This window comes from Andrographis paniculata, unplaced genomic scaffold (genome assembly GCF_009805555.1).
Source record: "Andrographis paniculata isolate CXL003 unplaced genomic scaffold, ASM980555v1 Contig87END, whole genome shotgun sequence".
Classification (NCBI taxonomy): domain Eukaryota; kingdom Viridiplantae; phylum Streptophyta; class Magnoliopsida; order Lamiales; family Acanthaceae; genus Andrographis; species Andrographis paniculata.
The window spans coordinates 3,001,694-3,017,174 of record NW_026137625.1 but is presented as its reverse complement, the minus strand read 5'-3'; the positions used below and the strand labels follow the sequence as shown (position 1 = coordinate 3,017,174).

The 15,481-nt window shown below is 31.2% G+C and overlaps 2 protein-coding genes across 2 annotated transcripts; both read right to left on the bottom strand.

The window, feature by feature from the left end:
- Positions 1-3,714: 3,714 nt before the first annotated feature.
- LOC127242591 (probable serine/threonine-protein kinase PBL22) lies at positions 3,715-5,280 on the bottom strand. The gene is made up of 5 exons (XM_051262172.1): positions 5,227-5,280; positions 5,023-5,120; positions 4,557-4,951; positions 4,093-4,484; positions 3,715-4,020 (listed from the first exon to the last, which is right to left on the bottom strand). Exons 1-5 carry the CDS (start codon positions 5,278-5,280, stop codon positions 3,739-3,741), a joined length of 1,221 nt encoding a protein of 406 aa, XP_051118129.1. The 3' UTR covers positions 3,715-3,738.
- Positions 5,281-6,243: 963 nt separating this feature from the next.
- On the bottom strand, positions 6,244-10,885 carry LOC127242643 (uncharacterized). Its single transcript, XM_051262264.1, has 9 exons — positions 10,457-10,885; positions 9,737-9,776; positions 9,520-9,598; positions 9,342-9,387; positions 9,165-9,263; positions 8,083-8,151; positions 7,657-8,008; positions 7,421-7,569; positions 6,244-7,299 (listed from the first exon to the last, which is right to left on the bottom strand). The coding sequence occupies exons 1-9, from the start codon at positions 10,856-10,858 to the stop codon at positions 6,538-6,540; spliced, it is 1,998 nt and encodes a 665-aa protein (XP_051118221.1). The 5' UTR covers positions 10,859-10,885; the 3' UTR covers positions 6,244-6,537.
- Between the last annotated feature and the right edge of the window lie 4,596 nt (positions 10,886-15,481).

Sequence of the window (15,481 nt, the reverse complement as noted above, 5' to 3'; positions counted from 1 at the left end):
ATCTGTTTATATATATAGAGAGAGAGAGAGAAAGAGAGTTTCAAGAGAGAGAAAAAGAGAGGTGATTGATTGGACGTATAACATGAAATAAAAATCATCAGCATCATACTTCTTGCACTATTCTCAGTATCATCACACACTCATGTATAGATACATGTGACTTATAGATATACACCCATGTGTACGGGGCATGAAGGGATGATGCTGCCCCACTCTCTCAGTATCATCGTACACTCATGTATAGATATACAATAATATATCATACATTAGTGTGTAGGACAGAGAGGAGATGATGCTGAGGATCCCCTCCCATAATAATAGAAATCGTCAGCATCATCCCTCCCTGCCCCACTTTCAATATCATCACACACTAATGTATAGATACATGGGTGTATATCTATAATGTATACACCCATGTATCTATACATTAGTGTGTGTGGGGCAGGGAGGAGATGATGCTGAGGATCCCCTCCCATAACAATAGAAATCCTCAGCATCATCCCTCCCTACCCCACTCTCAGTATCATCACACACTCATGTATAGATACATGGTTACATTAGTGTGTGTGGGGCAGGGTGGGGCAGGGAGGAGATGATGCTGAGGATCCCCATATAAGTCGTTTAAATAATACAAGAATTCAACTACAACTACCATAAATATAATATATTATTTTTAAATATATTTTAACACTCCTCCTCAAACTCAAGATATGATTGAACAAATACGAATTTAAATTCGCCAAGATTTATTGAAAGTGATGTAACCATCCACGGGATCATAGTCAAAAGCAGAACTCTCATCACCGTTAGAGTTGGAAACAAGACTCGCTTGCTCACAACGGAACTAGAACCGAAAACAGGACTCGCTCACTTTATAGAGTAAGAGTTACTGACTCGCTAACTCTATAGATCTAGAGTTACTCGCTCGCTTATAACAGAGTTAGAGTCGGAAACAGATCCCCCTCGCTCTCAATAGAGTTAAAGTAAAAAACAGGACTCTTAACGGCGTTAGAGTCGACAACAGGATTCTCAGTGGCGTTAGAATCGAAAGTAGACTATGTCATTGGAGTAGTAGAGACGGAAACGACATGAAAATTATAGCATGACCATGAATAGAAGAAATACATGAATAAAATATAAAAATATATGAGATATAACGTATATATTTCAATCATAAAAATATGTACATATTTATAATGATATATAACTCATCTAAATAAGATAAGATACCTACAATAAATATAATGTATTGCTTATATATATATTTCAATAGTACTAATTCAAATCCTCCAAAATTTATTATCTATACTATGTCTTTTTCCTTTTCACTCTAAAATGCTTTATTTTTTATTGGTTAATAGAAGTTTATAAGAAATTTTGACATTTTTGTTTTTAAATTTTATATATAAATTAATTGTATATATAATAATATTTTTGTAATTTAAATAAAAATTAAGAGTATTTTAGTATTAGTATATAATTACTTTTACTAAAATAAAAATAAATACTTTGGGATAAAAAAAATAATAATAAATAATATTTTAAATTAGAACAGATTGGAGTATTTTTTTTCTAAAAAAATATATATACTATACTTTTTTCTTATTTCAATATAAATGAGTCAAAAAAATAATACAGTAATATTTTATTAATTATTGATATTGTATAATATAATTTTGATATTTTTATCTTTATATTTTATGTATAAATTAATTTGTGTAATATTATGTTATTAATTTATATTAAAATTAAATAATATTTTGATATTAATTTAAAATTATTTTTACTATAATAATAAAAATATAATATTTTTAAATAGAATTAATAAAACAAAAAAAACACTTTTAATTTGGAAAAAATTTATGTATATTATTAATTTATATTTTATTTTTGTCTGGTTATAAGACGTGTTGTGTGCGCTTGTATGTATCAAAGACTACAGAATTGAAAGGAGTTGTTAAAGACTTTTTCAAAGTCATGTCCATTTATGTAATTATACCCATCAAATATTAATGATTTATTGTATTAATTAATATTGCACCGTGTGTGTGGGTGCCTTTTTAAAAAGCAAATATATAATTATTAAATGTGATTTAAAAATATATATTAAATAATAAAACATTAATTAAAAAAACACTTAAAAAAATATATGCCTACGTTATAATCATTTTAGCTGAATTTTGATTTTTTTTTTTTTTATTTTGGTATGTTGCATAATAAAATATTCATTTTTTTTAGCAACGGTATCATCTACCTAACATTACAAATATCCTTCTAATTTACAGTATATTACACAAATATCGTTATATTATAATACTAGTAGGGGTAATTTAGTTTTTTACCTTTATTTCTATTTTATGCCAATATAATACTAATATTTATAAAATTCTGTGTTAAAAATAAATGGATATATAGATATGAGACCGAGGGAGTATTTCTTTGAAATATTATCCCTAAAAAAATAGATTGTAATTGCATCAATATTTGGAATGGAATTACTCTTGAAATTAATTTTTTTTAAATTAAAAACGGTATTATTCACCAAATCAAATGTTTAATGAAATTATAAATGAAATTACGGACGGAAATATATACCGTAATTATCAAAGGTATTATTCACCAAATCAATTGTAAAATGTTTATTTATTATAAATTAATGGGTTGTACAATTAAAATTGGCAACGCTGAAGAAATTAAAAATATTGAAGATTCAAATGGCATTTATAGGCTGATCGATTTTCTTTTATATATAAATATTATTAAAAAAAATACAATATCTATGTACTAAAACAATATATATATATATCTATTCACAAAAAATCAATAATTTAACAAAAAAATATTAATTTTTATATTATAAATATAATTCTCTATATCTAACATAAAAGATAATAATAATAAAAACATTTATAAAAGCACTAAGTGGGCAAACTCTTTTTCAATTTATTTTCTTATATATTTTTTCCATTTCAATGCAAAGTACCCTTTTACTATTTTTTCTATCATATTTAAAAAGTATTGTTTTTCTTTTTTTTTTAATAAAAATAAATATACACTAATATCAAAATATTTTTAATTTTTACATAAATTTAAAATATAATATTACACGTACAATTATTTTATACATAAACTCAAAAATATCAAAACTTCTCACACACTTCTGTTAACCATAAGCTAATTTAGCTAATTGTTTATATATTTACTTTTGCAAATACTCTTTCCATCTTATTCACAAATTATACATATTTTTATTTTGATTCACAAAATATTATTATAAAAATATATATTGTTTAAAATTTCTTTACAAATATCTTTATTTTATCCTCACATTATTATTTTTACACCAAAAATAAAAATAAAATTATTTTTATACTACTCATTATAATTAAAATATTATTATTTTTTAAATTTTGAATCAAAATAAATGTATACTTTTAAATGGAAGGAAACTAGTACTATTTATTAATATTTTATTTTAAAAATATAATATCAAATTTTATTTTTATTTTTTTTAAAAAAAAGGTATATCAAACCTTATACACTACATTAAATTATGAATCTCAATGTCATCATAATACGAAAATTGCTCATAAAGAATTACCTTCAATTTCACCAAACAACATAAGCTGTAACATTTCCAAATTCAATAAAATGATAATTTCATTTCATAATTATCAATATTTAATCAATCAAAGTAAACATAAAATTTTCCGAAATTACCAATACAAGAGAGGTAGCCTATGGAACATACCTCTCCAAATCATCTCCGCTCTGACTCCGACTCCGATTCCAATTCCGACTTCGACTACGACACGAGCGAGTGCCGTCGCCGTGGCAAGCCGCAATGTACTCCAACGCATCGACGATATCGCTAATTCCGGGTCGTGCATTAGCATTCGCCTGCAGGCACATCGTCGTAATCGCTATAAGGTGCTTCATGCTCTTCGCCGAGTATTCTCCTTCCAACAACGGATCCACGATGTCGAACAAGTTCCTCCGATCCCTAAGATACGGACGAGTCTGCGCCCGCCACCAAGAAATTATACATCGAAAAAACGATAAATGTTACGTAAATAATTTGCGATAGCATACCCAGACGACGAGATTCTGCTCTCCGTTCCTCCGGGAGAAGTCGATGGCCTTGCGCCCGGTGATCAGCTCCAACAGAACTACGCCGAAGCTGTATATGTCGGATTTCAACGTCAATTTCCCGCTCATCGCGTATTCCGGGGCACAGTACCCGTACGTTCCGACGACGCGCGTCGATACGTGCGTTTTGTCGCCGACGGGTCCCAATTTGGCGAGCCCAAAATCAGACAGCTTGACATTGAAGTCTTCGTCGAGTAGTATGTTCGACGATTTCAGGTCGCGGTATATGACGGGAGGGCTGGTTTGGCAGTGGAGATATTCGAGGCCACGCGCTGCACCTACGGCAATTTTTAACCTCGTCGACCAGCTGAGTGGCTTCCGGCCGGGCTCCAAATCTAACGACAAAAACGATAACTTACCATTATTAACTAACTATTGACAAATTTTTATTTTCTGTTGAACGTTACCGAATAGATGATTCTCGAGGCTGCCCATGGGCATGAACTGGTAAACCAGCAGCCTCTGCTCGCCATCGGCGCAGTAACCGATCAAATTGACGAGGTTGGGATGATGCAGCAAGCTCAACATGAGAACCTCGACGATGAATTCTTGGTTCCCTTGATGCCCGTCGGGATTCAGCTGCTTTACAGCGACAATCATGCCGGATTCGAGCTGTCCTTTGTATACGCATCCAAAGCCACCTTCGCCAATCAAATTCGATTCCCGGAAATTCTGCGTCGCTGAAGAGAGTTCTTTCAATGTGAAGCACTGCGCAGCGGTCTTGGCATTGTCGATCTCCTTCCTCTTCGATCTGGCAGATCCTCCATCCTTGCCTGAAAAAAGAAAAGAAAAAAAAAAGAAAAATCGACAGTTTCAGCTATCATCTACACAATGCACATCCCAAGAATCGACATTTTCGCCAATTTCAGCTACCATTTGCACAATGCAGAACCAAGAATTGACATTTTCGCCAATTTCAGCTTCCATTTACACAATGCAGAACCAAGAATTGACATTTTCGCCAATTTCAGCTACCATTTACACAATGCACATCCAAGAATCGACATTTTTGCCAATTTCAGCTACCATTTACACAATGCAGAACCAATAATCGTCATTTTTGCCAATTTCAGCTACCATTGACACAATGCAGAACCAAGAATCAACATTTTCGCCAATTTCAGCTACCATTTACACAATGCACGTCCAATAATCGACATTTTCGCCAATTTCAGCTACCATTTACAAATGCAAATCCAAGAATCGACGTAAATCAATCGAATACAACAGAAAAGATCTAAAAACAGAGGCAAAAACCTGGATATTCAACGGATTCTGGGGTCATACATTCATCAAAATCCAACACATCTTGGGATGAAAAGCTCATACAAGATAAGCATCTCATCATTTTTGCTTTCTTTCTTCTATTTCCCAATGGATTTTCTTCAAACAATCTAATTTAATCCAATCAACAATCCAAGAAAACTCAATTTACTTTTCTCCCAAATCAACCAGCATCATCATCATCATGAACCAGGCTTGTTAATTCGTGCAAATGCTTAGAATCACATCGATCAAGAACACAAACTAACAAGGCTGTTGGAGAGAGAATCGTAATGTAAATTCCCTCCCCAGGAGAATCCAAGAAAACCCTAATCGCCAAATTGCTCAGATTTCTTGACATCACATTACAAAGATCTCTACAAAGGCAAGCACAAAACACAGCCAACAATCTGAACATACTAAGAATAGATCACCACATTCTTTATTAACTAATTGCATTTAAGTAAACCTAAAAAGACAAAATACATTTAAAGATGACACCGAAATTTTAGGGCCCTTTTAGGCTAAACTTTTTTTAAAAAATATAAAAAATAAACATCAAAGGCAACATACACAGTATGTATATATATAGCATACTTTATATATGTAATCTGTACCCTTGTTGGAGTTACACTTACACCACTTCCGGAATTAATCTCGTTGTTGCCGGAAGTACAGTGTTGCGGCCGCCGACGATGCACCGGAACTTCTAAAAAGGCAAGAGGGAGAAGTTAGGCAGGTATAACTAATTGAGTTTCATCCAAACTTGGTAAGATATATTCAAAGTGAGTGTTTCTCACTCTGAAGGAAGAGAATTGCTAACAGAGAAGATTTAATCAAAGGGTATCAGATCTATGTATTAGACAATAATCATAAGCAGATACATAATCCTTTTTCCTGCTTCTCCCTGTCATCGAATTTTATAAAAGTTAACAGAGAACATCCTTTCAGTTTAACCTAAAGAATTAGATACACCATCTGTACACAAATGTTTTCTAAGCTCTTTCTCACTCTCTCACACACACACAATCTCTCTCTCAGAGTGGCAAAGCCCATGTCACCTCCAAACATCAAGATTTTCCAGAAACTCTGCCTGCACCTTAGAAAATGGATCAAAATCAAGATTCAGAGTTGCAATGCCAGATCTGGCTGTCGGGGCGAACTGATCTGTAAGCTAGAACTAGGTGAACCTGTAGGGACGATCGTGTTCAAGTCAGGAGGCACCGAGCGAGAAAGAGAATGTCTTTGCTGCTCTGCAAATGCCTGTTGAGGTTTCACTTCAGCTTCCATGATCGTGTCAGAGGCTTCAGTTTTCACATGCAAATCGGAGGCTTCAGTTTTCACGTTTAGATGTCCCTGTGGCACATTATTGCCACTTTCGGATAACTTAACCTGCTCAGGCATGTGACTCCTCGACGTACTTCCCATCATTTGAGAATCAGTCATCGAATTTCCAGGTGTTGCTTCTCTAGCCAGAGCTGCTGCAGATACATCATACCCGAGAGCTCCAGTGAAACCGTTTCTGTAGGATTGATGGATAGCAGTATTGCCTCGTCTAGATAGCTCATTTTGACTGTTGAGTTTCTTGACAGCTTCTGCAGAAAGCCCACTTGCAACGGTAGGACTTGCATCAGAATCCTGGGGGGATATATGTTTGCCTGAATTGCAGTCGACAGAAACACTATTAACTGCTTTCTGCTTGTCAGTTGGGTGTGAGAATAGCTGTGAAGGTGCTTGTTTATCTCCGACCCAGCCATGGCCATATTCGACGCCGGCAGGTAAGACAGTCTCTATCTTCTTTGAAGCCAGTTTCCAAGCTACAGGTCCAAGATTTGCGGCGTATCTAGCCAGGCTTCTTGCATAAGCAAGGGCTTCTTGAAAGCCGACCTGAATGTAGTTGAAACAGGTAGTAAGGAAATTAGGGACGCGAAATAATAACACAGGTAGCATAAATGTGTAGAGTACGCAAAATGGGAGGAGCCATTTAGCAGTTTGTCAAAAAACATACCGGTGCTAGTCGCTTTATGCTCCCAAGAGAGTTATAAAATACAGGTAAATTGTTGCTCAACGATAGTGACTGCTTGTAGGTGTCTCGCCTATTTTCATCGACTGTAAACTGTCTTTTTGTATGCTTCATGTCGGCCCTTAGAATTGATGCTGAAAGTTAGAAAGAAGGCGTTAAGCCTTTCTACCGGGGAAAAAAGGTAATGGCCGACTTCAATGTAGCACCAGATGCACATATACCTGGAAACTCGTCATTCCAATCAGCCAACCACTCGGAGACACCATTTCTAGGTCTGTTGTTCGACACAAAAGGATCCGTGGACTTAAACTTGTATAACCCAGGGCTCTTTCGAAGATTGTAAGAATTGGATCCAGCTGGTTTGTCTTCTCCATTAGCGAGTGAAACGCCCGTGGAAACTTCAGTGGCAGAACTTTCCACACGATCTCCAGGAGATGTTTCGGCAGACTTCTTCTGGTTCTTGCTGTTTGGAGGCCTGCCTCGCCGCACAACCCTGGGCTGCAGTTCCCCATTATCGCCTTGATGCTTAAGGTTCTCAAAGTCTCTCTTTGCAAGGTCTTGAATAGCTCGGGCCTAATTTTATCCATGGTTCAGATAACAAATAGACAAGGATATATATGATGAACAAAGCGTGGAAGGGTGAGGACCTGTCGATAGTAGACTGTGTCTGAAGCATTATACTGCATCGCATTTGAGCATATCAAAAGCACATCAGACTGAAAAAGAAAGAAGAAATAAATCAGTCCAAACTAGCTAAATTGATAAAAGAAATGAGTAACACAAGCTTGAAGAGAAATTCCAGGTGTACAAGAATGTAATTAAAAAAACACTCCTACATTTAAACAATCGAAACCCATCTATGGAAACAATTAAATGCATCGATACATGGTTTAGAATTTTTATAATTTTGAGAATAACACAGAACACGGTAAATAGCATGATCTTCAGAGACCATAAAAATTACAAGGTTGGTGGTAGAGGTGGCTATCCATCCAGCTGCTGATTTATTTGACTAAATAACTAAGAAGCAAGCTAGGTCGAGATTAAAGTCATATAGCAATAGAATTCATTATATAAACTGCATAGACATTTCAACGGTTTCGCGATTACACTTGAATATTTAAGGTATGGATACACATCATTAAGAATTAAGTTGGTTAATTCCCATCAGACTTCTCAAAAAGCTTAATGCAGAACTGCAGATGCTCAATCCCTCCAGTATCGAAACTTCAGCTCCATTTGTTAAAGATTTATCAAAAAAACCTTCCATAATAGATTTTGCAGAAACATCTTCTCCATTTGTTAAAGATTTATCAAAAAAACCTTCCATAATAGATTTTGCAGAAACATCTTCGAAAATTCAAGAAAGTGCAATATTTTGTTTTGGAACAAGAAAGTGCAATATTGCTCAAACGCAAAATGGTTCAACTGTGATCCAAACAAGAAACGGAACCACCAAAGTCGAACTCAAATCGACAGGAAGAAGCTAAACTGTGTAACTTGTAAATGCATTATCGAGCAATGTCTATTAAGAAATTACTCCCCAAAACATGAGCTTTGTGGTCTCATTACTCCAAATTATAAATTTCCAAAATGATTGAAACAAAAGAAAGTTAGACGATAAAAAACCACCAATGTCCAATGGCTGAGTCCATACACTAAAAACAACTTCGACAACCCAAAAATTAACAAAATTCAAAGTATTCCATCTCCAATATTCAACACAAACCTCCAATTCTTCCAAATTTTTATAAGCACCAGTTTCAAGCTTCTCCCTCACAGTCCCAAAATCCATCGGATTCTCTATTATTTCCAAATAATCAGGCAGCTGCAACAAACATTAAAGTCCATATCAGCTGCTGCAAGCACAAAATCTAACACCATCGATGCATGAAGATGTAATCACCTCGCCGAGATCAACGGGCTCAGAGAACACCCCGTAAGTGTCCTTCCTGAAATAACACACATCCAAATACTGAAAAACGATCTTTGTAAACCCAAAAGCGAAGAGGACGACGAAACAGAGAGAAAAATAAATATAGAAGCACGAGAAAGCTCAAGAGGAGCAACTGGAAAACACATACTTTTGAAGCCTGTCAAGAATGAAGACCAACAACTTTTTGTCTGGCAAAGGAATTGTGGGACCAGACTCTAATGGCGACCCTGTCCACAAAAATTAAGTCAAATGAGCACAGTTGGATCAAGACACAAAATCCAATTCTCAAGTTCTTCGCCACTGAAATTAGGTTTCTTTTTCCCCTCCATTAATTCAAAAAATTCCAAAGGCTTTCTGATCAGAACCTTTTGGAGGAATATCAGTCGCTATCACAGGCTTTTTATCCTGCAAAATCAATTCTTACAATCATTCTCCACAACACAGATATAAATCGATCACGCAAATAAACATCACTCAAAAAATGAAATGGAGAAGATAATGAAGATCACAGCTACGTAAATATCATTCCCAATCCAATCCACCAACAATAAAGACAAATCTAACTTTTGGCAAACCAGAAGGCATATAAATAAAGTACCAATGAAATTGAATACACAATAATTTAGAAACAGTAGTAAATAGAAAGTAGCAATACATGCGCAGATATGTTCATTCTTCGCCACGTATTGTTTGTTTTTTCGTACATACGAAATACCGATTCATGCGCAAAACCCAAATTCCATTACACTGAAAAAATCTGGAAATTAATTACTCGACTTTATTCTTGCAACGACTCAGTCAAAATTCAAAGGCATCCATTTTCAGATCTTCCAAAAGGTAAAAAGAGTTCGCAGTTATTTATTTTCGCGCGAACCCCCAAAATCCTATCCACTATTTAAAAGTTAAAACCTCCAAAAAATTTCCAAACCCCAACCCAACATTCCCAAAATAGAAAAACCCATATACAAAAAATCCTTTATGTCGAAATTTAAGCAAGAAACATTTAATTCCACTACTTCAATTTTTTCAAGATAGCATCGTCCTGTCCCTCCTCCATTTCCTACGAAATTACCAACAATCCTCACCTGATCCAACTCTCCGTCGTCAGATCTGTCATCGACGCCGTTAATTTTGCGTTTCTTCATGGGCCCATCCCGATCCTCGGACTCCGAGCCAGAATCCGAATCGGAACCTCGAGAATGTCGCTGCAGCTGATTCTTCTCACCAGTCTTACTCTTCTCGTCCGATTGAGGTAGCCGGACGACCAGCTTGACCTTCTTCTCCTTGCGCTCGTCCTCGTCGTCCTCAAAATCCGACTGCGGCGGCGAATTGAAATTATTAGGGTTCCGTCGGGTGGATCGGCGACTGGTGGAATTCGAAACTGAGGAGTTTGGGGGAGTAGATACGGGAGATGGGTTCTTGGAAGGGCGGCCCTTCTTCTTCCTCTTCATCTCCGGCGTCGCCGCTGCCGTTGGTGCCTTACCCATAGCTTTGGGGCTATTTTTTCCGTTTTTATTCCGTTTTTATATTCTACTCCTCTTTTTCAGAACCACGCCTATTTTAAGTGTTTTGTTTACGACGTCGTTTTTTCAATCTTGTGGCCACTGCAATTTACCCCCCTAATCTTTAAGTAATTAGCTTTGGACCCCTTATTTTGTATATAAGTCCATTCGTTTCGAAATTTGTTTGTTTGGAAATTTTGGATGTGTTTTTTTGTATTTTTAATGTATTTGTTTGGTATTTATAAATTTTTTATTGTGAAGTATGTATTAAAGTATTATAAGATGATTATGTGTGTGATTTTTATTGTAATGCAATATATATTGTATTTTTCTATCTTAAATGATTATATTGTTTATGAACACATGTTAAAAAGTAAAGCTATTTTAATTATAAAATTTGGATACATAGAAAATAAAATAAAATATTACAAAAAATTTATTAAAAATATAATAGTCCAAAAAGAGGTAGTATAATAAATAGAAAGATAATAATAATAATAATAATAAATTATTGTAAATAATATATTAATAAAACAATAGTTACTTTATTAATAGGTGAAATATGTAAAAGTATCATGAGAAAATTGTGATTTATATTTTATATAAAAAATAATAACATGTATAATAATATAATTTTATGTGTGCAAAAGTTTAAAATATTTTATTATTAGTGTTGGAGTATTTTTTTTTTATATATATAATATAAAATGTATATATTGGGATGAAACTGACCAAATTTTTAAATCGAAATCAATATTAATTACAAGATTACACATAATGATTTTCAATATACATATATATACATATATGCACTATTTTTTACATAAAACATCAAATAAAAATGTTATTCAAACAAAATTTTAAATTTAATTTTTCATATGCAATTTTAAACTCCAATCAAACAAATAATAAGAATTTGGTTTTTTTTACCATTTTCTAATTTAAAATCAATATTATTCATCTGGACACAGTTTTTAACAACAATACAATATTCTCTCACATAACATCAAATCAAAATACTATTTAAATAAAAATTTAAATCAATATCTCATTTTAAAATTGATTTGAAATTGGGTTTCTTAATTTGAAAATAACAATTTTAAAATTGGTTTATAGTTTGAAATTGATTTGAAAAAGATTTTTAATTTGAAAGTAATAAATTTTAAAATTGTTTTTGGTTTTGAATTTGAATTTTAAATTGATTTTTTTAACTAAAATTATTGTTTGATATGATATAAATACATAATATTTTAAATGTAAATTAAATTTTTGTATAATGTACTTTTTTTTCATCCAAATTTATGTTCGGAGTACTCTTTTTTTTAGTTACAGTAAAAAATTATTATTTTTCTTTTTTTAATTGAAAAAACTATTTTGTATTTTTTTATTATAAAAATAATATTTGATATTCTTACATATTTGTTAAAAATTGTGCCAATCAAATGAATATTTTTTTATGACAAAAAGAAGAATAAATAATAAATATATGTTTAATTTGATATTAAAAAATAATAATAATACAATAAAACTTAACACAAAACTTTACAAACAAAACGAAGTTGAAGTTGAAGTTGAAGATGTAATTTGAAGTTAAATTCTATTATTGAGTAATAAAATATAGAATGTATAATTGATTTTTATTTGAAAGACAAATTAATATTATTTAATATGTACAATTTTTATATTATTTTTTTTGTAAAAATTATATCAAAATATTATTTAAATCAAAACTAAACAAAGTTTAGTTTAAATTTCAAATTTTACTTATTACCCATATTTATTTAATTAAAAATAAATCTAAGTATATTTTTAAAATTTTAAAAATTGTATTTTAATAAAAGCACGGATTTAAATTTTCATCTCATTTTTTCACATTTAAATGCAAGTCTGCTACATTTTTCATATTTTCAATTTTGCATTCACCATAATTTCAACTCATTTTTCTTTTTTGAACGAGAGAGAAATGTATCTGAGAGCATTGGATTGAATATTTCAATTTTATTTTGGTGGTTCAAATTTTGATGGGTTAATTTAATGTTTCTAACAGCGTTTTGATTGAAAACTTTGATATTCTTTTGGTGGTTATAATATTGTAAATTGTCTAATGTGTTGCGGCCAGTGCTCATGCAAAATAGAAACACCTCCAAGAAAAGATCGATTGAGGACTTCAATGTCGTTTTAGTAGTTCTAATTTTGTAGGTTGTTTATTGTATTGTTGCTAGAGCTCGCGGCATCCTATGATACATTGCAAAATATTGAATTCATCCACATTTAATGGAACACGACGATCAAAACTTAGATATGATCAATCATTTTCACCATTATCTGATATTATAACTAACTGTATAGTAAAAATTACTCGAAAAAAATTATAGTTGTGGCATCAGAATACGAGTATACAGTTACGTGTATGGGATGTATTGATTATGACTAGAGCCCATCCTGATCCTCGGACTCCGAGCTAAAATCCGAGTTAGAACCTCGAGAATGTCGTTACTCTTCTTATCCGATTGAGGTAGCCGGACGACCATCTTGACCTTTTTCTCCTTCACTCGTCTTCGTCATCGTTGAAATCCGATTGCGATGGCTAATAAAAATTATTAGAGTTCCGTTAAGTGGATCAACCTATGGAATTCGAAAAAGAGAAATTTGAGATTATGGATATGGGAAAGGGGTTCTTGGAGAGGCGTACTTCTTCTTCCTTCCTCTTCATATCCTGTGTGTGCCGTTAGTGTCTTACCCATAGGTTTTGAAGCTTTTATTTTTTATTTTTATTATATTTTTACATCTTACTCTTATTTTTCTTAGAACCTGACTATTTCTAAGTGTTTCATCGTTTTTTTTTCCAATTTCAGGGGCCACTGTAATTTATCACATAATCTTTAAGTTATTAGCTTTGGACCCCTTATTTTATTTATATGTCCATTAATTTTGATCATCAGAGTTTGTTTGCTTGCTTGGAAATGTGAGTGTTTTTTTTTTTTTTTTGTATTTTTTTAGTGTTTTATTTGATATTTATAATTATAGATGTTTTTATTGTAAAGTTTGTAAAATTATTAATGTATTATAATATATGATACTGTGTGTTTATATTAATTTTTATTGTTATGCATATTTATTGTATATATTGTATTTTTTAATTTTATATAATTATGTTATTTTGTAGGGAAATAAGCTAAAAAGTAGAGCTATTTTAATCCTCTCTTGTACCAACTAAAGCTATTTTGTCCAACTAAAAAATATATTTTTTATTATGATAAAAATAATTGTATATTAATATCAAAATATTTTTTAATTTTTAAATAAATTATAAATATACTATTATACATACAATTAATTTATAAAAAAAATACAAAGGGTGATGTAATAAAAATTATGACAATTATGGTGAATAAATATTGAATGAAGTATAATAGTTAAATGTTAAATATTTGATTTTACCAAAAGGAGAAATGGGTAACTTCAACGGATGGATGAAAAAAAAAAAAATTGAAAGTAGATAGAAAGTAAAGTAAGGTACTACAAAAAATTTAATAAAAATAGTGTAAAATAGTAAACACAAATAAAAATTGATGGTTTGATTATTTTTAAATTATCTACATAATTTTATATATTTCACATAAAAAAAATATTTTTTTAAATTATTTTACAAAACAAACCAACACTGACTATTCTTAATAATAAAGCTTTATTCTCTACTTATATTACTTTTTATAGAAGATTCAAAAAATAATATTTATTTTATTTGATTATAGTTTAAAAGTAATTTAAAATGATATGTCTATTTAAATTTTTATTTAAATAATATTTTGATATAAATATTTTATGAAATAAAATAAAATATTTTTATTAAAATGGTAGAAAGTAAATAATAACATTAAAATTACAACAAAACAAATCCAAATTTATTGTTAGGTATATATATAAGAATATCTTGAAAAAGTTGTCCTCTATATTTTATCTATAAGATAATAGTATGTTTCGAACACTTTTATTATATAAAAAATAACAAACAAAACAACAAATCATAAAAATTGTATTTTAATAATTTATATTTTATAGAAATTAAAATTCTATATAAAATAAATAATATATATAGTTCTGTTAAAATAAATTAGTTTTAAGAACAAAATAAATTTACAAGTGACTTACATCAATATAAAAAATAATATAATAAGAAAAAATAATAACAATAAACATCATATTTTTTATTTGTAAGAGCAAATATAATTTTTTAATACTATAGAAATTACTGTTTGTTGGTTGTAGTATGAAATTAATTTGAAATTGAGTGTAAATTTTTATTTTATTTAAATAATATTTTGTTGTAATAAACTATAAAAGGTGAATAGTGCTGATTTTCATTTGAAATTACAAATGAATCAAAAAATTTTGTTTTGATTTGAATAATATTTTTTTGAGATTAAATAATACTCTTTCCCACTTAAATTGTTCATTTTTGTTTAAACACTGAGTTTTAAGTATTGAATAATTAGTAAGTAATTAAGAAGAGTATTAATAAAAATAATTACTCCATTTGTCCCATATCTACCTATCTGTTTATTTTTTGCACGGAGTTTTAAAAATATTAGTATTATATTGAGATGT